We start from the raw sequence: 23066 nt of genomic DNA on the forward strand, positions 1-23066 counted from the left end.
CGAGTTGAATTGGGTTCAACAGCGGCTTGCAAAGCCAATGTTTACCAATGTCGATGTGCCCTTTTGAAATGTTTGTCCAGGAATGATTGTTTACATTCTGATTCCGTCGAATGGCATTCGGGTTTGAGTGCTGATGAGCGTTCACTGACTGGCAGTCCACACTACGGAATGATTCAGTGAGTAGGAATCCTCTCAGTCAGTTCAATGCATTCGGTGAATGGATGCTAAGTGCATTAACTCGTGCCTCGCAGATACAAGTGTATTGGTATTCACTACTCTTCGCGTTCCTTCCGATTGTCGCTTTTACACAATCGGTTTCGACGCTTTCATGCTACACTCCGCCTAGGACGGTTCAGCTATCACTGAATGTTCGATAGCAGCAGATTTTTTGCTATTTTTCATCGGTGGCGTTCGAGTGAGTGAGTGAATTTTCCCATGCTTGCTGAGGGTCAGTTCCTATTACCTATATTATTAAATGTTAGGATCGTTTTCAATTAAAGGCTGTTGGTCTCAATAGTAAAGGTTACGAATAAAGGACATACAAAACACCCAACAGACCAATTAAGAGCCCAAGTAACATTAGTAGCTGAACAAAAGTTTATTCAGCTGAAATAAGCTTCAGAGTGAGTTGTTCAACTGTTGTTCGACTAAAATGTTAGTTGGGAGTGCTCCGAGTGACAAAAAGCTTCTTCTGACTGGAAAGGAAAGGATGGTTTACTGTGTTACACTTACAATGCGTGTAAATTACTGCCGCCGTTAGCGCACGGTTATGAGGCCCACAATAGAACACTTTTTTCTATGGGAAGCGTGCGGGTGGTCATCGGTTTTTCATTTCTGTTGCCTAAACGGTAAAAGATACCACTTTGGCGTCTATGGACGAAAGTTAGAGTATGAATTGATGAAACAAAAAATATTTTTTTGAAAATTTGTCATGATACAGACGATAGTTTTTTCGCTATTTTTCCGACAATTTTCTCCATGGTGAAAAATTTTCCGAGAAATGTTTTTCTTCTTATATTTTTAATAGATTACTGAGAAAATTTCCTTTCGATTTCACAAAAAAACTTTTGTTCTACGATGTATAGTTCAGGAGATATGAATTTTCAAAGTTTGAGGTATATAGAAAAATCGTGAAAATTCATCTAAAATTTTCCGGGAAAATGGGCCACTATAATTTTTTTGAATTTCACTTTTGGTCATGTATCCACGAGCTCTACCTCTGGTGAAAATTTCATGCAAATCGGAGAACCTCCGGCCCAAATTGTCCGATAATAAAAAAAAATCCCCTACTATGAAAATAATGTAAACTTTCAAAATCATGCAAGGTGAAGTATTGACAAACACCTATGAACTTCTATTTCTAAGCAAGGATTTAAACATGGTATAAACCTGAAAGTTTGTAAGGATGTTTGAGATATATCCCCAAACCAGATTTCATCACCAAAACTCGTACCAATTAGCTCATATGGTTGAAATAATTGAATTTCTGTTAGATATCATTGGATTCCTTAGGAAATTGCATACATTTAGGCGTTTTCCACGTAATTCTTGAAATTTAACTATCCGTTATTTAAATAAATATTGCATTGTTAAGAATTTGACAAGCATATTCGGATTCAGGGAGCTCAAATTTATCATGTAGAGTTGTTTTGAAAACTAGCAATAATGGCATTGACAAGTGATCAATTTCACCCCGAAATGAGATTCCCTGATTTTTTATTTTAAATATATTTGTTAACACTAAAATGACATTTGTTAGAAAATTTCGGTACATGAGTCGATGAGGCTAACTTTCGTACTTGTTTTCCCGTATTTAGTTGTTTTGCTTTGTTAACATTATAGAAAACAGTCTAGAAAAAACGTGAAAAATGATCAATTTCACCCGAAATTACGGTACCTTGAAACACCCATATTTTAGAAAAACTATGCGGATTTGGCTTGTATTTTTCACAAAATTGATTCCATTTCACTTGATCAGTAATGTACAACGTAGTTACAACTTTTAAAATGGTTTACACAGTTATTTGGTATAAATCAGGGGTGGCGGTCTTACTCCGTTAACAGTGGTCGGTTTTACCCCGCTTGCGCAATTTTCACAACTATGGCCTTATCTCAAAGCTTAATATTTACAATTCATATTTCACTTCACCGAAGTATATTTCACATTTCTGTTTAAGCATGGACGGGTAATTTGTTATGTTTTCAAAAACAAAATTCCTTCGGAAATCCTTAAGTGAGCCTTTGTTAAAGTTAGATCAAATTCACTATCGACAAGCAGAAACTTTGTTTTTGACATTTGTTATGAAAAATTTGATGTAAATATCACACTAAATGCTCCGGAATGTCAAAAATCTTGTGTTCATGGAAAGTGCTTGGTGAACTTTTAAGCAAATTGCCATTTTCATGCCAAACTGAAGGTGGTCCGTCTTACCCCGGCGGGCGCTCTTACCCCGTCTTCCCCTACATATCTACATTCCAGTCTGCGTGTCTTTACTCCCTTGATCTTTCTCATGATGCGTTTCAGAAATTGCCAGTAGTTCACCGTTGATGATCGCTGGGATATATTCGTATAGGCAACAGGGTCGCAAAGACCAGAATGTACGCAGAGCGTTTGGTGCATTGAACTGCCTAGTGACTTCCGGTATGGCTGCATAGTATGACTTTCTTCAAAGGTTAGCTGAAAATCTTTCTCCATGATCTAAGTACCGTTTTTACTCATATTCCGAACACTTAAGGCCAACAGTGACTTCAAATGCATCTGACAGGCATGATTTGACTGATATTTGTAAAAATTTCAATCTCTTCGCAAAGTCTAACTGTTAGCTGTTGGGTTTGTCGATGAAATTATTTATCTTAACTTGTATAGTACCGTAAACTGGGGGGAAGTTGATCACTTTTGAGCGATTCTGTGCTATAATTCCTAGCGGGATGCATGTTTTATCAACCAAATATTTTTAAAACCTGTACTGGTTGAATGTGTAAACGAATAAAAACGAAATTATGACGAATTATTATCATAATAGAGGGATTCCACGGAGGCATGCAAGTCGATTCTGATCGACCATTTCAAAAATATCTGAAACTTTGCACAGTTTTTTAGTTCCATCTAAATCTTCATTTTCCGATATCAAATCTTCAAGTTGAGTCACGACTAACTTTTCAAAAGGGTGTATGTGAAAATGGTTCAAAAATATTCAAAAAGCTGCACAGCAAAAACGGTTCGTTCGATTGTTAGACAACTAAAAAAACAAAGTTAGACAACTAAATAAAGATTCCAAAAAAAATACACACAGTAAAAAAAATTTTTTTTTGCATTAAAAAACATCATTTTTGTCACAAAAACTCAAATATCTCAAAACCCTATCGGAATACCAACGTAATTTTTTGAGGAAAAACGGTCCATTATATTAGCTATCTACCATAAAAATTTATGACATTTCAAACATGTCACAATTTTCACATTTAGTAGAATTTTTTTTTCCGGTGTAAATTATTACGGGAACCGCAGTTTGTTGCTGATTTTATTGTTAAGGGCCTTGCGTGAATTAAACAAGTCGTTTTCATGTATTCATTAGTATTATGTATATTATATGTATAAATATTATGTATATGTATAAATATTATATGTATAGGTATATATGTATAAATTAAAATGAATTAACAGATTACACTTAGTGAAATTTTTTTTTTTTTTTCATTGTTAATTTTTTTTAGGATCGCAGTTTGTTGCTGAATTTTTTGTTAAGGGTACCACATGAGGTTAACAAGTTGTTTTCATGATATTTTATTTAATTATTCATAACTATTATAGCATCTATTAGAAAGTTAGACGCGGTTCAGTGTTGTGATCTAAAGTCTTGATAGTGTCATATTTTTTATTGTACGTAACTGAAGAAAAATTCTCTCAATAGTGTTGAAACCTTTTGATAAAAGAAACCTATAAGAAATCTAATATTGAAGACAAAAGCTACAAAAAAAGTTTTCTATACAGGTATACGACTAGTTAACCTGCAAAAAGTTTACCTCGTAGAGAACATAGAGAACCCAGGTGATCTAGTATACGTAAAGCAGGTCGGTTTTCTCAGCGCTGGTTTTCTCCACAAAGTTAAAATCTGATTACACCTGGGTATAGACCCGCCTTGGTAGAGAATATACTTTGTTAATCATATTTGGGAGAAAGCGAGTAACTTCAACAACATCAAAAACATGATAGGTACATACCATGAACATACTCACGAAAAAGCTAAAAATATACTACCACTATGGTTATAAAAGATTTAATTGTAAAATGTTTCTTCAGTCAAGCAAACGACACCAAACTAGTCAGTAAAAACTTAAAAGTGATTTTTTTTATTAAAATCTAACGAGCAACATGAGTAGTCGCTTTCTCAACTGTTGCAGGCCGTTTGCAGAAAAAAAGTGTTCGAAAGAGCTACGAAATCTCACCGAAAGCACCATAAATAAACTGAAAGCGGCTGGTTATGCTCCAATGTCTACATTGAATACAAATTTACGCATTTGTACGTCCTGCCGTTTAAACGTTGACAAACGGGCAATCTGTACATCATCGGTGGATCAGGTTGCAGGAAGTTCGAAAACAACAACAACTGAGGAATTACTAGATGCTCCGACAACAACTGAGGAGTTACCAGAAGTACCAAGATGAAGTGCAGTCCCATCACTGGAACGTACAACAAGCTACAATTCATCCATTCGTTATTTATTTCAATGGAAGTACGCAAATTGAACATTTTAGTTTTATTGTAATTTCGATTGTACGACATTTCCCAGAATGACGTTCCCCAGAACGACATTCCCCAGAACGCCATTCCCCAGAATTGGATATTCCCCAGAAATCCATTCCCCAGAATGGGACATTCCCCAGAAACCCATTCCCCAGAATGGGACATTCCCCAGAAAAAAAATAACAAGAGATCTAAGAGGTGTTCAAATCCAGGAAAATGGTAAATAGTGAATAGTGAATGCATCTAACTGAAAAATTCGAGGAAAACCATAATTTTCATAGGTAAAACATTTTTGTATTGTTTTTTTTTTTTTATTTTTAACGGTAGGACTTTCGGTTTATTGCAGTCTTTCATTTATTGAATGGAGAATCTTTAAATCAAAAATTCTTTGAAATTAACCACCTATGGTCGGAAATGTAATTCGAACCATTTGGACGATTTTTATATTTTTTGACGATATTCTCGTCTAAAAAGTTAAAATTTAGCGTGACATAATATGTGTACCATCCCTAATTATTTAGACAATAAACCTAGGAAGAACAGCATATGTTCAAAAGAAGGGAGAATATGCCATGAAAGCCGAAAAACAAATTCCATTAATTTACTTTGTGACATATTACACTACACCAATCTCCCTTTGAAAGTACAATAAGAAAGAACAGCCAATTTTAAAAGAAGGAAGAATAACTATGAAAACAAAAAAAACAATAGCTTGGATCAAGTTTGATCATAAAACACAGTATGGCATATGTAGGAACAGCTTATGTTAAACGGTTGAGCTGCTTTTCCTCGAATGTCGGTTTCCCAAATGTCGTTTCCCCGAACGCCAGTTCCCAGAATGCCAGTGCCCCGAACAACCCGTTTCCCCGAATAGCCTAGTTTCCGAAAAGTTTTTAGCTCTTATAATTATCATAACTTTTGTGTTTGGAGGTGGTAACGAACCGGTCATCTAATATGCACCCTTCTTCACTTGATTGGCGGTTCTTTCGAGTTTCACCATCATTGGCATTTTTGGCAAGATATATTTAGTCGAGGATGACGTTCAAATCTATATTATATTCTTCTTTTAATTGTTAATCATTCATTCTAGTTCAGCACCCAGTCCTTAAAGACTATTCTTGCACCTGTTTGAACTGCATCACTATTCGGGGAAACGGGTCATTCGGAGAGGTGGCATTCAAGGAAATGATATTCAGGGAAACGACAGTAGCACAATTATGAAATTAATTAAGTCACAATTAAGAAAATTTTTAAACAGCATTTTCCTCCTAAGATTATGGTTGGGTCTGCCGATGAACCACTTAGCCACAAAACTCCCCCTTCGTGATTTTTTGACCGTACAAACTTTTTGAAATTTGTATGCCACACATCCCCCCCCCCTTCCATAGAAGACCAAGTGATTTATGGACGGCAGCTTAGATGGTTTGCCTGAGAAAAAGGAAGCAAACACTCGCCGTTCAAAAGATTTTTTTAACTCAATTCCGATTTTATTCGCTTGAGATGCATAATAATGAATTTGACAAAATAATATTTTGGGTGAATTGACGTCTGTGTCCGGGATTCGAAGCTTCTGGGAATTCAAATCAATTCAGTAGGTACATTTCTTAACGACAAAAAAACTAAACTACGAATTTTTCCAAAATTTACAAACGTATAAAACCCATTCTGGGGAATGTCCTATTCTGGGGAATGGTTTTCTGGGGAATGTCCCATTCTGGGGAATGGATTTCTGGGAAATGTCTCATTCTGGGGAATGGGTTTCTGGGGAACGTCATTCTGGGGAATGTCGTTCTGGGATTTGACTTTCTGGGAAATGTCCTACAACCGTAATTTCCGAAGATTTAAGACACGACTCAGTATCTGTAAATTTGTTCATTGCCAAAATGATTAACTTTTTACGCGTTGATAAGGATAAAGAAATCAGAAAGATATATTTCATGTCTGATGGAGCAGCATCGCAGTACAGAAACCGTAAGAATTTTTCGAGCCTATGTCAATTTAAATCAAAGTACGGAATTGATGCAAAATGGCATTTCTTTGCTACGTCACATGGCAAAGGTCCTTGTGATGCTATTGGAGGAACCATAAAGCGCATGGCCACAAGAGCAAGTTTAGCCAAAGAACGTGAGCATCCAATTAAAGCTGCAAAAGAACTATTTGATTGGGCGAATCGCAGAAAAGAAGAAGATTTAACAAAATTATCATTTTGTTTTACTACTACTGAAGAGTACGAATTAACGGCATCAGAGCTAAGCGAGCAATATAATAACGCGAAAACGATCCAAGGAACCCAAAAATTTCACTGTTTCATTCCATTGTCAGAAAATAAAATTAAAGCAAAACTATACTCGAACTGTACTGATAATGATGCAAAAGTGTTCGATATTGTAAAAAAAAAAGAATAACAATAAATAAATAAATAAGTATTAATAAAATGTTATCATGATCTCATAACGCATACCCAAATCCAAAACTTTTAAAGTTTATATATAACATTTAGAAACTCATCGATCATACTCTAAAGAAAAATATCCTGGTAATTTTTTTTTTATTTTCGTGTAATCTGTTAATTCATTTTAATTTATACATATATACCTATACATATAATATTTATACATATACATAATATTTATACATATAATATACATAATACTAATGAATACATGAAAACGACTTGTTTAATTCACGCAAGGCCCTTAACAATAAAATCAGCAACAAACTGCGGTTCCCGTAATAATTTACACCGGAAAAAAAATCTACTAAATGTGAAAATTGTGACATGTTTGAAATGTCATAAATTTTTATGGTAGATAGCTAATATAATGGACCGTTTTCCCTCAAAAAATTACGTTGGTATTCCGATAGGGTTTTGAGATATTTGAGTTTTTGTGTCAAAAATTATGTGTTTTAATGCAAAAAAAAATTTTTTTTACTGTGTGTATTTTTTTGGAATCTTTATTTAGTTGTCTAACTTTGTTTTTTTAGTTGTCTAACAATCGAACGAACCGTTTTTGCTGTGCAGCATTTTGAATATTTTTGAACCATTTTCACATACACCCTTTTGAAAAGTTAGTCGTGACTCCACTTGAAGATTTGATATCGGAAAATGACGATTTAGATGGAACTGGAAAACTGTGCAAAGTTTCAGCTGAATAGAAAAAAATGAATTAAAAAATTTACCAAATTTTGGTGCTGTTGCTTGGAATCACTCAATAACAAAAACATTTTTTTGGATATCAAAAAGTGGTGTTTTTGATTCCGGGGTTGATCAACTACTGCGATAGGTTTCCTAAAATAAAGAATTTTGCTATTCACTAAATTTGGGGTCTCTGAATCTGAATCAAGACTCAAAAATCTTACAACTTATTGATAATTCGGTTATTTTTTTTAATTGAAAGTTGTGAATTGCAGATTACACCACAATAAACGCCTAAAGGTAGGCAATTTTCATTGAAATTAGCAACCCTCTTGCAAAAAGATCATTTTTTCTCTAAAAAAAGAATTTGTATCCTCAGTACAAATTTAAAACTGCGTACACAGAACATATTTGAAATGTATGAAACAGTTTATTAAAATTGTAGCTTTGTATAGCCGTGGAAATAGTCGATTGTTTGGAGAAGAACCCTTTAACAGTTCATCAAACATTTCTTAAAAAATCTGTTTTCCATGAAATAATTACCTTGAATGCCAAACCGAATTTATGAAAATCAAGAGTAGCTATCAGGTAATGCCACAACTCAGAAATTGTGATAATTGAAATCGGGTTATAGATTTTATAACCGTCTAAACATGTGGGTACAGGAATGATCAATTTCTCCCCGCTGATCAACTACACCCCGAATTACGGTATTGTTTTTACGTAAAAGTATGGTAGAACATTTTGATTCAAATGCCGAACACTGTGTTCATTATGTCTCATATTCCGAACACCTTGATTCAAATTCCGAACAGCACGAATAAATCGTATTCAAATGAATAATTTCGCAAACAAATTTATCTGAGCTAATTTTACTAGTCTTGAACTAGACGATCATCACTACTCCATGGGTATAAAATAGATTAGAAGACGTTTAAATTGAATGGCAATTGACTGCCATTTCCTTGTAGTTTGATGACATATTTCAGAGAAATATTTCAACCTTGTCGCCATACAAAAACCAAGTGTTCGGAATATGCGTCTGTTCGGAATTTGAGACAAAACGGTAGTAGGTGCCTCCTGTGACAGCTTAAATTCACCATGGCTCCAGTAGTGCTCCACTCGCATTCCGCTGATTCACAATCGGTCATTCCTAACTCTTCGTCAAGACGGCATTTGAGCTTCTCGATTGTTCGAATGTTCCTTCCGGCTATGAGAAGGTCGTCAAATTCATCAACTTCCGCGGCAAACACATACCGATGGGATCGGCGGAACCCTAGTTTTAAAATCGTTGAATTGGGTCCTAAAATTTTTAATGAAATCTTGTTTTTATTCAATAACACGAAAGAGCACGTTACTGCAACTAGTTTAGCAATTTTTCCCGCACGAAAAACGGCTATATCATATTTAAATTTTAATTTAAAAATGGGGTCCATAAATGAACCTTGACACTTTTGATCATGTTTGACGTTCGCTTATTCGACAAAAACACCACAGGGGTTTTAGTTTTAACACTGGGGTTGTTCCTATATGACATTTTGGAAGGGACACAGAAAACAAAAAAACACCCAAAATTTGAGTTTAAGCCAAGGGGTGTGACAAAATCTTTAAAAAAAACTAGAACAATGTTTTTGGACTCAAACCAACAGACAACATTAGGAAATTGAGTAAACGTGTGTTTTTGGCCTAAACTTAAGCGTTTGTCACTAAAATTGGGACATAAACGAAAGCCGTGTTGAAGTCCATCTAGTGTACGTGAAATCCATGATTGATGAATACGGTTAATGCCACGCGAACTGAGGACAGCTTGACGACGTATGCGAACTTGCTCTCACAATCTACCCCACGACGCAACAGGAACTCCTTCCGAAAAGCTAAACATTACATATCATTTGCAATTGGATTAGATGAACAAATTGATGTGAAGATTTGCGAAAAAATTACACGTCTTCTCAGTGAGAATCGAACTCACGACTTCCCGATCTCTAGTTGGGGCGCATTACCACTACGCCATGAGAGGACTCATGAACGCAGCAGTTAACCTGAATTCGATTTCAGCCCAATAATCACGTGGTCCTTTTTCGCAAAGTGCACCTTTTTCGGAAGAATTAGATGCCCATCAAAACACAACGCTTTCTATATATATCCAATGCCTAGCCCGCGAGCGCACTGTTTTTAGGTTTAGGAATAGCACACTACACTAGCCAGCAACTGCGCTGGCTGAGGTTTCTATTGTGTGGGCTTCCAATGAGTCGCGACGAATTCCCACCAATGAATTCCCAAAAAATCATTGACTAATTTTCAATTTGATCAAATCTTTCAAAGAATACTGAAGCGTGGCTTGAAACCATTTGCTACAATTCTCTTGGAAATCAATCAAATAATATTTTGAGATTTGTTCAAACTTTCAACGTGAATTCCTTCTGGAGGACAATAGTTATACCTATGTCTACTTTTTATACACAAATTGATTCAAAAATATGTTTACCAAAAGTTCATTTTATTCCTGTATCTGTCAAATCTTATACAGAGATATTTAGTTGTAAATTGTACAAGAAAGTCCTCTGTGAATTCCTTCAAATTATTTCCCCAAGAAGTTTATTACAATTTCTTTCACGAAATTCATTAAAAGTCGTTCAGAAATATTTTCAAAACACATCATAAATTATGTCAGAAGCACTCCTATGTTTTTTTTTACTTTAAATTATCCTAAAAATCTTCAGATTATAAAGTTATTAAACGAAAAGTATTTTTGGACTGTCTTTTGCCTTTTGAATCTTCAGAGGCAATTTGTTGAAAAACACATAAAGACTTATACTTCCGAAATGAATGATGAAGGAATCTATAAAGAAACATTAAGTTAAAAAAAAAATGGAAGGCAGAAATAAATTGTTACGAAACTCATAAAGAAATGTGTAAGGATCTTCCTTAATACATTTCTTAAGATTTCTTAAGATTCCTTAATACATTTCTTAAGACATTATATTTATTATATTTTATATTAACATCTACACAGATAACACTGAATCAACAATTTTTCTTTGGACATAGTTTTATCATTTATTGGTTATAGTATCATGAAACTTCGGAGTTCATGCAAAACATTTTCCAAGATGTTGGATACAGATACCTTCATTAAAAATTCCATCCTTATTAACTTCCATCATTGTTAACTATAAAAGACAAAGAAAAGAACAAGATTTTTTGTAGTTACTCCTAAAAAACCACCTAAGCTTTTCTGTGCGATTTACCGTCAGAAATTGCGTCAAAAAGCTTCAGAAATTCTACGGTGAATTCAAGAGTTTTCCGACAAGAAGTTAGTATTTTTTCTAAATTGAATTTATGCTAAAATTGACCAAAAAATGTCTTGAAGTTTTTCTAATATGGAGTAATTCGTAGTATAATTAATTGAGAAATCTTAAAAATAAGCGAGGAATTCATGGAGTAGTTTTTGAAAAAAAAAAAAAAAAAAGTATTTGGATGGATTTTTAGAAGCCATTTAAGGAACAATCCCTGGACTAGTATTCGAACCTGAAAAAATATCTGATGGAATTTCTGGAGATTTTTCATTGGGAAGTTCGGAAATGAATTGGATAATCCTTAAGTGATTCTCTTGATTTTTTAAATCCCTGGAAGAATCGTTAATGCTGTTGAAAGTAAAAAAAAAATACTGGGATACATCTCTATTGATTATTTCATAAGTATTCTAGGACGATATCCTATGTGAAACATTGATTTGTAGATAAATCTAAAGAAACACTTAAACAATTTTCATTTAAAATGCAAATAGATCTGTGGAGCACTTCTCTGAAAAGTAACCTGTAAGAATTCCTTTTTTTATGTTTTTATTTTTGCAGTTAATTTTTCAAGCAATTCTTAAAGCCTTTCCCAGAGATTTTCTGATAGATTTGTTGAAGGAATCTAAAGAGAAACATTAGGAAGGATTTCAAAGGGCAGAGTTGAAGGAAGCTGTTGAAACACTTTCTGAAGAATTTGTGGAAAGAATCTCTGCTTGGTGATCCTTAAGACAATTTTGGTGGGACTCTTAGAATTTTCTGTACTATTTTTTGTAGAAATCCTTAGTTAATCAATACAATCCTGATCAAAATGTTAATGAACAACTGAAGATATCTAAACTACCAATTGTGTAATGTGTACGTAAAGGACCTTCGTGAAGAAATGTTTAAAACTGCTCAAACAATTTTCAAAAATATTCTCTGCGGAATTCTTCAAGAGATTATTTAAGCAATTTGATGGAGATTCTTCGAGAAATTATGTGATAAGATCAGAAAGAATAAAGAAACTTCAGGAAAGATCTGTTGAATAATAGCTACCTCAGTATGATGTTTCATGGGAATCCTGGAGAAACTCAGTGAAAACTTCTTCTTGAAGAGTTCTTGAAGAATGAACTGGAACAGTACGGAAATATTTCAAGAAATATCAAGGAAGAATTTCAAACGCATATTCCTCGTGAGTTCTTTGGAAGAATTTTTCAATTTTTCGTAGCCAAATTTAAAATTTACAATTATCACTGATGTACAGCGATATAAGACGAAATAACATACAAATAAAACACTAAGAATCTATGTAAATGACGAAGTTTGTGAAAATCGTGATAATTGTTACCGATATTACTTCGGTAAACTAAGAACTTGCTAGGCCCCCTTTAGAAACATACGTTGTACGTATCTTTAACCACAAAAGCATTATTAATATAGTCTTTAATAATGAAGCGTTCAGCCTTTGAATGGTTCACGTCAAAAAATTACGTAACAATAACTGAAAGTATAGTTCGAATATTCTATGAAACAATTTATTTATCATGTTTTTTATCTTTATTAACAAGATTTTCATCTCAGGACTTACGTTTTTACTTCCCGTCCGAACGAAGTCGTCACTATAACTTTTTTACGTCATGAGAGACTATCTCGGGGATGGGATTCGATCCCAGGACCTCGGCGTAAGTGACGTTAGTTCTAACCACTACACCTGATCCGTCCCCATTTATTATGGGTGTATATATCTTTAAGGGGGCCTTCCTTAGCCGAGTGATTAGAGTCCGCGGCTACAACGCAAAGCCTTGCTGAAGGTGTCTGGGTTCGATTCCCGGTCGGTCCAGGATCTTTTCGTAATGGAAATTTCCTTGTCCTCCCTGGGCATAGAGTATCATCGTACCTGCTACACGATATACGAATGCAAAAATGACAACTTTGGGAAAGAAAGCTCTCAGTTAATAACTGTGTAAGTGCTCATATGAACACTAAGCTGAGAAGCAGGCTCTGTCCCAGTGAGCTCGTAATGCCAAGAAGAAGAAGAAGAAGAAGAAGAAGAATATATATCTTCAGGCTTCAATGGACCTTGCTCAGGCAGTTCCATTTATTGACCCTTCGTCGTATATTCCTAACCTACTGACGCCTGTGAGCAAAAGCTGTTGATTTTCACCATTAACTAAAAACAAATGAGGGTATCGACAACATGGAGCTAGCATAAGGTTTCCTTTTTTTCTTTTATGGGAAAATAAAATTCTTCCCGGATACAGATGTTCCTTCTCTTCACAACGGAAATAAGCCTCCATTCTAAGGCATATAACATGACTGAATAAGGTCTGAATAGGGTAACATGGTGGAAGAATGGACTTCAGATTAATCATGTTAATGATGAATCAAACATGGCTCAATCATACCAAGAAAACAATATTTTGTAACTGAATAAAATACCGATTTATCTTTGAATCAAATTAAACCCTTCTAAAGAATATAGATAAATTTGAAAGCCCGAGTTTTTAATCATTTGAAACATATGAAATCAACGGTGATTTCCAATTTAAATTTTACACACATTTATCACAATAATATTTGCGAGTCGATTTTCATAATCGACAATGCAAGTTTTTCCGGTTCGTCTGACATTAACGTTCACCCCAGCCTTCTCTATACACCGATGAACAGCTCAAAGTTTTTGCTTTTATATGACTGTGGTGTTTGGTGGAAGCAAATTGGTGGGAAATTTCCACCATTATGAAAGAACAGTTTCCCTGTTTAGGCGAGTTTATTTTTTGGCTTCATAGGGGAAAAGCACCAATTTTCGACCTAGCACTAATTTTCGACCCATCCATACGATTTCGGCCTACTTTGTATGAAAATCCGAAAATTGGCACAGAATTCTTGTGGATCGAAAATTAGTGCTTTTCCCCTATGGTAAAGCAATTGAAGTTTATGTTGGAAATTTACTCTGCGTCAGAGATGGAGATCAAGGTTGAGGTACAAAGGGGCCAATTTAGTTGTCAACTGAGGCCGAAATTTCTTTTTTTAGTGTTTTTCAACCATATTCTTATTTTTGCTAGTGATTTCGAGTTTAAAGGAAAAAGAAGTCTTGAGAAACATTAAAATTTCACAATTTCACCGTGGGGCTGTCTGGATTTCTCGAAGATTCACGCAAGCCACAGAAAGCATTCGAGCAAAAAGGTATTCACAAAATTATGACAGTTTGCGCTGGGAAATAAAACCCAACAGGACTCTCAAACATGGAAAACCACTTGCACCTGATTCCGCCGCCACATTTGAGCGAGAAGTTTCTTTGCGCGCATAAACATCGCGTCAGAACTTATGACACCGTGAGTGGATGTAGGGTAACTGGGGGTAAAACGCGCCCTCTAAGGAAGGAAGCGTTTTAGCTATGAAGAACATTATTATAAGCCATGTTTTATTCATTATCTCATAGACAAACATGTTTTCCATCAAATAGTAGAAACAGCCATCCATCTTCTTTTTTCTGGAGTTAATAAATAAATTTTTACAAAATGCTTGCTTATCTGCATTTTTATTTTTTGCGGGGTAAAACGCGCCACCTGATCTCGGCGTTAGTCGTTCGCACGCACGCATGCGCAATTATGCTTGCAAATACGTTGCATATATTAGGGCGTTTGATCAGATGTTATTGTTCGATTATAGTATACATGCTGATTCGAAAAATGTGCATTGTAAGGTTCAAAATTGGCACGTAACTACAGCGTGCCATTACGTTGCTGAAATTTGAATTCAAACGGCTGTTTTGGTGTTATGAAATAGGTGTGGCCGTTTTGCCCCACGAGTTGATTAAAGTTTAAGTCCTTCAATACGCTTTTTAAGGTTGAATTCAAAACTTTTTTCGCATGCAATACAAACTATGGGAGTGCACAAGTCGATTCTCGGTGATAGTTTCAAAAGTTTTGTTGTTTATCAGCCTGAAAAATGGCCTAGAAAATAACACATAATTACAACGAAAACCGCAAAAAACGTTTTTTAGAGTTTTTCATTGCTTTTACCAGGAAAACAGAGGAGCTTTTTAATACATTTTCCATTATCTCGGGTGAAAAACAGCGTCCTAAAGCTCGCCGTTCGTTCAAAACAAGGGTGGCGCGTTTTACAGTTTTACAGTTCCCCTATAAGACTGAGGTGTATATATTGTAAGTGATACATGTACTGCAGAGCACATAAGAAAGTAGATATGCGGATGCTGTTTCCAACAAACTTTACTCACGGAACGAAAAGTCAAGTCTTTATAACTGCCGTCACCCAACCACTCAAAAGAAGATAAATTTCGCGTGCGGAATTTATCGACGTAGAATGCATGAATTTCTCGAGGAATAAAATTATTAATATGTTCATAATTACGCGGTGCGAGCTTAATGACAACACCGCTCCGCGATCACGTGTGGTTTCAGTTTGAATTATTTCAAGTGTAAACCTCAAAAACATTACCGCGAAAGCCACATCCAAACATCGAGGCTGCAGAATGGCCTCCTATAGGAAGCCTTCACTGCTTTCCGGCCGTGCTGGCATTCAGTTAAGCAAGGGAATTGAGATAAACGGCTAATAGGGGATTTTGTGGCTGTCCACATATTGCGTTAATGGCTTTATTTTTGTCGATAAGTACTGCAATTAATTTCCTTTCTAGCAGATACCGTGCTTTGCATGAAACGTCCATTTGTGGGGTTTTGCATGGCTCTTCATACATTCCCATGCACATATTTCAACTAATCTCCTACAAAAAGCGTTTTATCCATATCTCTGTGATTACAAGTCTAGTTGAAACTTTTAGAGGCTCATTCGTAAATTTTCTTCCAATTTAGTGTTGTTTTGTGGAATTTCAGGATCAAAATGCATATTTTCTACATTTTTAGCCTATTTTTCACAGGTACATAACTACTAACAGGATTCAAACTAACATGCCTTAGCATTTATTAATTTATTTATTTGGTTTAATATCATGGATGATTGATGATGAAAATGAATGAAAATGAAATATTTATGAAACCTCGTCAACAATAGTTCGCCAATTCCCTCGGTTCATGGCCGCTTCTCTCCATCCTCGACTGTGACCCACGCTCTCCAGGTCCTGGTGTACCTGATCAATCCACCTAGCTCGCTGCGCCCCACGCCTTCTTGTTCCGACCGGATTCGTGGCGAACACCATCTTTACAGGGTTGTTGTCCGGCATTCTTGCAACATGCCCTGCCCAGCGTATCCTTCCAGCTTTAGCTACCTTCACGATACTGGGTTCGCCGTAGAGTTGAGCGAGCTCGTGGTTCATCCTTCGCCGCCACACGCCGTTCTCCTGCACGCCGCCGAAGATCGTCCTTAGCACTCGGCGTTCGAAAACCCCAAGAGCTTGCAAGTCCTCCTCGAGCATAGTCCACGCCTCATGCCCATAGAGGACTACCGGTCTTATGAGCGTTTTGTACATCGTGCATTTGGTGCGGGGGTGAATCTTTCTTGACCGCAGTTTCTTCTGGAGCCCATAGTACGCACGACTTCCGCTGATGATGCGCCTTCGTATTTCACGACTAACATTGTTGTCAGCTGTCAACATGGATCCGAGATAGACGAACTCGCCACCACCTCGAAGGTTTCCCCGTCTATCGTAACACTGCTTCCTAGGCGGGCCCTGCCGCGCTCAGTTCCGCCAACCAGCATATACTTTGTTTTCGACGCATTCACCATTAGCCCGACTCTTGTTGTTTCGCGTTTTAGGCGGGTGAACAAATCTGTCACCGTTCCAAATTTTCTCCCAATAATATCCATGTCGTCCGCGAAGCAAACAAATTGTCCGGATCTCGTGAAAATCGTGCCTCGACTGATAAGTCCGGCTCTCCGCATGACACTTTCAAGCGCAATATTGAACAACAGGCACGAAGATCCGTCGCCCTGTCGTAGTCCCCGTCGAGACTCGAACGAACTGGAGTGTTCGCCCGAGATCTTCACGCAGTTTTGCACACCGTCCATCGTTGCTCTGATCAATCTTGTGAGCTTCCCGGGAAAGCTGTTCTCGTCCATGATTTTCCATAGCTCTATGCGGTCGATACTATCGTATGCCGCCTTGAAATCGATGAACAAATGGTGCGTAGGGACCTGGTACTCACGGCATTTCTGGAGGATTTACCGCACGGAAAAGATCTGGTCCGTTGTCGAGCGGCCGTCGATGAAACCTGCTTGATAACTTCCCATGAACTCGTTTGCTATAGGTGATAGACGACGGAAGAGAATCTGGGATAGCACTTTATAGGCAGCGTTTAGGATGGTGATTGCACGATAATTTTCACACTCCAGTTTGTCGCCCTTTTTGTAGATAGGGCATATAACGCCTTGCTTCCACTCCTCCGGTAGCTGTTCCGTTTCCCAGATTCTGACTATCAGCCGATGCAGACAAGCGGCCAACCTGTCCGGGCCCATCTTGATGAGTTCGGCTCCGATACCATCCTTGCCAGCGGCTTTGTTGTTCTTGAGCTGTTGAATGGCATCCTTAACTTCCCCCATCGTGGGAGCTGGTTGATTTCCGCTGTCCGCTGTGCTGACGTAGCCATCGCCTTCGCTGTCCTGACCTTCTGTGCCTGTGTTCTCTGCGCCATTCAGGTGTTCATCGTAGTGCTGCTTCCACCTTTCGATCACCTCCGTCAAGATGCTCCCATCCTTATCCCGGCACATCTCAGCTCGCGGCACGAAGCCTTTGCGGAATGTGTTGAGCTTCTGATAGAACTTCCGCGTTTCTTGAGAACGATACAACAACTTCATCTCTTGGCATTCCACCTCTTCCAGGCGGCGCTTTTTGTCCCGGAATAGGCGGGTTTGCTGTTTCCGCTTCAGTCTGTATCGTTCCACGTTTTGCCGCGTACCATGCTGCAGTATTGCAGCCCGTGCTGCATTTTTCTCCTCTAAAACCTCCTGGCACTCCTCGTCGAACCAATCGTTTCTTGAGCTCCGTTCCACATATCCGACAACGCTTTCGGCAGCGTCGTTAATGGCTGCTTTGACTGTCCTCCAGCAGTCCTCAAGAGGGGCCCTATCGAGCTCGCCCTCATCCGGCAACGCTGCCTCAAGATGCTGCGCGTACGCATTGGCAACATCCGGTTGTTTCAGCCGCTTGAGATTGTACCGGGGCGGGCGTCGGTACCGTACATTGTTGATGACGGATAGTTTTGGGCGCAGTTTTACCATCACCAGGTAGTGGTCGGAGTCAATGTTGGCGCCACGATAGGTTCTGACGTCGGTTATGTCGGAGAAGTGCCGTCCATCGATCAAAACGTGGTCGATTTGCGATTCTGTCTACTGAGGTGATCTCCAGGTGTACCGATACGGGAGGCTGTGCTGGAAATAGGTACTACGAATGGCCATGTTCTTGGAGGCGGCAAAATCTATCAGTCGTAGGCCGTTCTCGTTCGTCAGCCGGTGGGCGCTGAACTTTCCAATCGTCGGTCTGAACTCCTCCTCCTGGCCAACCTGAGCGTTCAAATCTCCTATGATGATCTTGACGTCGTAGCTTGGGCAGCGGTCGTACTCGCGTTCGAGCTGCGCGTAAAATGCGTCCTTGTCATCATCAGTGCTTCCGGAGTGTGGGCTATGCACGTTGATTATGCTGAAGTTAAAGAATCGGCCTTTGATTCTTAACTTGCACATTCGTTCATTGATCGGCCACCACCCGATCACGCGCCTTTGCATATCACCCATCACTATGAAAGCTGTTCCCAGCTCGCGTGTGTTGCCGCAGCTCTGGTAGATGGTATGATTAACTCTAAACGTTCGCACCAATGCTCCTGTCCAGCACACCTCCTGCAGCGCTACGATGTCGAAACCGCGGGTCTTCAGTACATCGGAGAGTATGCGAGTACTTCCAATGAATTTGAGAGATTTGCAGTTCCACGTACCGAGTTTCCAATCGCTAGTCCTTTTTCGTCGCTGTGGTCTTTGACGATTGTTCCGGTCCGTATTCTCTCGTTGACGTTCCTGTGCTGATGTGTTTTTACGGTTGGCTTACAGGGCCTGACACCAACCCTAGATTTCCTGATCCTCCTAAATGTTCGGAGGGCCATAGTGCGCAGTTTAGCTTTGAGTCTTTCTCTGGCACTCGGACGATGATCAGCCGCCCCTGACATGGGAAACAGACGCTGTTGTGAGCCGCTCCTAACATGGAGTACAGGCGCTCAAGGTTTGCAAAAGCAAAAGCAAAAACAAAAGCAAACCCCCCCCTTCCCTGTCAGCATACGACCAAAGTTCCCACCGGGGGTTGGTTACCCGATCTTCCCCAAGGTTACTCGTACCCCGGCCAGTACCACGAGGAGGTAGGGATAGGAGTTGCTGGGCAAGAGGCTAAGGATCGCACAAAGGGGTCTATTTTATTCCTGCAGGTACGCGAGGTACCAATGGTACGCCATGCCCAGCCATTTACCGCGCCATTGCTATAATGTTAACAATGCCAAATAACTAAATGCAGGAAAACAAGTACGAAGGTGAGCCTCATCGACTCATGTACCGACATTTTCTAACAAATGTCATTTTAGTGTTAACAAATATCTCTAAATTAAAAAATCAGGGGATCTCATTTCGGGGTGAAATTGATCACTTGTCAATGCCATTATTGTTAGTTTTCAAAACAACTCTACATGATAAATTTGAGCTCCCTGAATTCGAATATGCTTGTCAAATTCTTAACAATGCAATATTTATATAAATAACGAATAGTTAAATTTCAAGAATACCACAGAAAACGCCTAAATGTATGCAATTTCCTAAGGAACTCAATGATATTTAACAGAAATTCAATTGTTTCAACCATTTGAGCTAATTGGTACGAGTTTTGGTGATGAAATCTGGTTTGGGGATATATCTCAAGCATCTTCACAAACTTTCAGGTTTATACAATGTTCACATCCTTGCTTAGAAATAGAAGTTTATAGGTGTTTATCAATACTGCACCGTGCATGATTTTGAAGTTTTACATTATTTTCATAGTAATAAACATTCTTCAACGCAAAAAACTTCATAACACACAATTCGACAATAGTTACGACAAACAACATTCATTTACTGCAGCTGACATTGAGATTTGTGCTCCATTACGAATAAATAAAATTGATACGGGAGGCTTTGTTAGAAATAGGTGCTATGAATGGTCATATTTTCAGAGGCAGCGAAATCTATCAGTCGTAAGCCGTTCTCACTCGCCAACTGATGGTTGCTGAACTTTCCAATCGTCGGTTTGAACTCCTCCTGGCCAACCTGAGCGTTCAAATCTCTTATGGTAATCTTGACGTCGTGGCTTGGGCAGCCACGCGTTCGAGATGCGCGTAAAATGCGTTCTTGTCATAATCTCCGGAGTGTGAACTGTGCACTTTGATTATGCTCAAGTTGAAGAATTGGTCTTTAATGGATTACCTGCTTTGCTCATGCTCACAGTTGATCAGCAGAAGTTTTCTCATTTAATTTTGTATGGGGAAAGGCATCTAACTTCAAATATCTTCTGAATGGAAGATTTAATCGAAAAAATATTCGGCAGGTGTGATAGCCATAATCATTACGCACAACCGGAACCACATATTTTTTCGAAGATAGTTCTCAACTTTGAAAAATAATTCGTTGGATGTATTTCGCCACACAAATATTTTTCACGTTACCTGTTAGCGGTTTTTCGTGCATAGACACTAGCGCATGTGAGTTACGGTGTGGCGAGTAGCGAATCAGGGCATGCATGTAACCCATTCTCAACTTGCACAATCTTTCATTGATAGGCTTCCACTCGATCACGCACCTTTGCATATCATCCATCACTATAAAAGCTGATCCCAGCTCACATGTTTTGCCGCAGCTCTGATAGATGACAGTAGATAGTTCAGAAATTATCAAGAGGCGTTAGACCCTGCCTGATGTTTTAAAACATTTCGTATATTTGTTACAAAAAATATTCACTTTACCAAAACTATTTATGAAACAATTAACAACAGAAGTTTAAAAATTCCAGCCAAAGAATCCTTTCACAAGCTCGAAAAATTTGTCCACATCCACCCCGTGATCCCGAAGTTTCTGGAACAATGACTTCAGCTCAGTCGAATTCTGAAAGAAGCGAAATTTAGCGAAATCTTCAGAAATTTTACACTAACTTACATCAGCAAACTCCAACAGCTTCTGGAAATCGGTGCTTTTCACTTTTTCGAAGAATGCTTTGAAGTCAGCACTGGTTTCAAGTTTGTGCTCGAAAAGAGCAAGCAGTTCCTCCTCCGGCAGTAAGGCAAGTATGGCATCAACAAAATCACTCAAACTGCGAGTACTGACCGGATGGTCAATTTTCATCGCAGGTTTGATTTGGCTCAATCCGAGCAGAGCAGCTATATCGTTGAAGAACGCGTATGCCTCAACTCCTGCCTCCTCCAAATAATCCAACACATCACGCACTTCCTTCAGGGCAAACACTTGATCCCAAATGGCTGAAAACTCCGGTCCCAGGAGATATTGCAGAGCCTGCTGGACGTCCTTATCGGTCAGAAAGTAGTTGATGGTAACATCCACGATTTCATCAAACGGAAGCAGTTCGACAAATTCACTGAAATCATCCTGCAGGGAAAGGGGGCTTGGCTCGGCTCCGGATGTTGTCGAGATCAGTGTTACGGCAGTAGCAGCAAATGCAATTACCGCGAGGAACTTCATAATTGATTGCTATTATTGGATTCGAAACGGACGGCCAATTGACGATGATATGAATGATGAGTCAATACCTGCAGGGGGGACAATTTATAGCGCACGCTGCTAATCATTATCTCCTTCATCTAGCATTCGAGTGCATTCCTGTATGGTTATCGATAACTGTTGGAGGGTAGTGATTCCATGTAGCATCTATGTGGTAGGTATTACAGTACATATTACAAATCACTCTATCTAAGCTTAGAGAGGATTTGATATGAACCGAATGGATAGTGATAGTGGTGTTGTTGTATTTTAGTTGATTACAAGTGATTGCTGAAAGTACCGTAACCGAAAGATGATGTGTTTCTATTGATTGATCAATACAGCTTCTTCTCCTTCTTCTTTTTCTTCTTCTTCGAAAATAGCTCTTACATAAAGGGTCATACTTATAGTTTTTATATTTGCATTCGTTTTACTTAACTGATTACACGAAATTATGTTCGCTTTTCAAAATTACCCACATTATCAAAGATACCCCGTTTTACAGTACCTCATAGTGATATACTTGGGTGGCCCATAATGATTACACTACAAAAATTGAAGCTTGAAGTGTATATGGATTAAATCAACCACACACATGGGACATTGTCTCCAACTACATTATCGACCATAGGTGGTGTTGTAGGCAATTTATTTATTTCATTATTGATTTGAAGATTTGTTTTTTTGGAATTTTTTGTGGGCTCCGTGGCCGTGCGGTTAGCAGCGTCAGTCGTTTAAGCGTATTGTGCCATAATGGGTTCGATTCCTGCTCCAGTTGGTAGAAACTTTTCGTCACAGTCACAGTGGTTCGATCTAGAACAAATGTCGGCCAAAACCTTAAACTCTCTTTAAAATAGCTGATATCATATATTTGACATATTTTATACCATATTCAAGTGATATGGACTTTTATTTTCAAATGTTTTGGACTGACAATTGCAATATACAGATTTGGACACTTTTATGCAATTTTTCAATCTTCCATACAAAATGGTCAACATGGGCAGGCTAGTTTTCAGTTATTTATTGACCGGTTTAAACTAATTTTTCACAAAATGTCGGGCATTACTTGGATTTCAATAATAATTTTAAGTATTTTCTCCATGCACTACTTCAATAGGGGCAGTCCATTAATTAGGTAAGGGTTTATGGGGGGATGGGGGATCTGAGATTTCTTACGCGCCATTCAAATTACTTTTAATTTTCACACAAAAA

General features: G+C 38.1%; 1 protein-coding gene across 1 annotated transcript; it reads right to left on the reverse strand.

Moving 5' to 3' along the window:
• Positions 1-21053: 21053 nt before the first annotated feature.
• On the reverse strand, positions 21054-21913 carry LOC5574120 (protein G12). The gene is made up of 2 exons (XM_001661136.2): positions 21294-21913; positions 21054-21242 (listed from the first exon to the last, which is right to left on the reverse strand). The coding sequence occupies exons 1-2, from the start codon at positions 21831-21833 to the stop codon at positions 21138-21140; spliced, it is 645 nt and encodes a 214-aa protein (XP_001661186.2). The 5' UTR covers positions 21834-21913; the 3' UTR covers positions 21054-21137.
• Positions 21914-23066: the final 1153 nt, after the last annotated feature.

The sequence above is a fragment of the Aedes aegypti genome, chromosome 2, assembly GCF_002204515.2.
Source record: "Aedes aegypti strain LVP_AGWG chromosome 2, AaegL5.0 Primary Assembly, whole genome shotgun sequence".
In the NCBI taxonomy this organism is placed as follows: Eukaryota; Metazoa; Arthropoda; class Insecta; order Diptera; family Culicidae; genus Aedes; species Aedes aegypti.

Bases quoted from the DNA above. Each gene is read 5' to 3' on its own strand.
- LOC5574120 (XM_001661136.2), bottom strand. From the start codon at position 21,833: ATGAAGTTCCTCGCGGTAATTGCATTTGCTGCTACTGCCGTAACACTG. The intron at 21,243-21,293 runs GTAAGTTAGTGT...CGCTTCTTTCAG, and splicing joins AGCTGTTGGAGTTTGCTGAT to AATTCGACTGAGCTGAAGTC.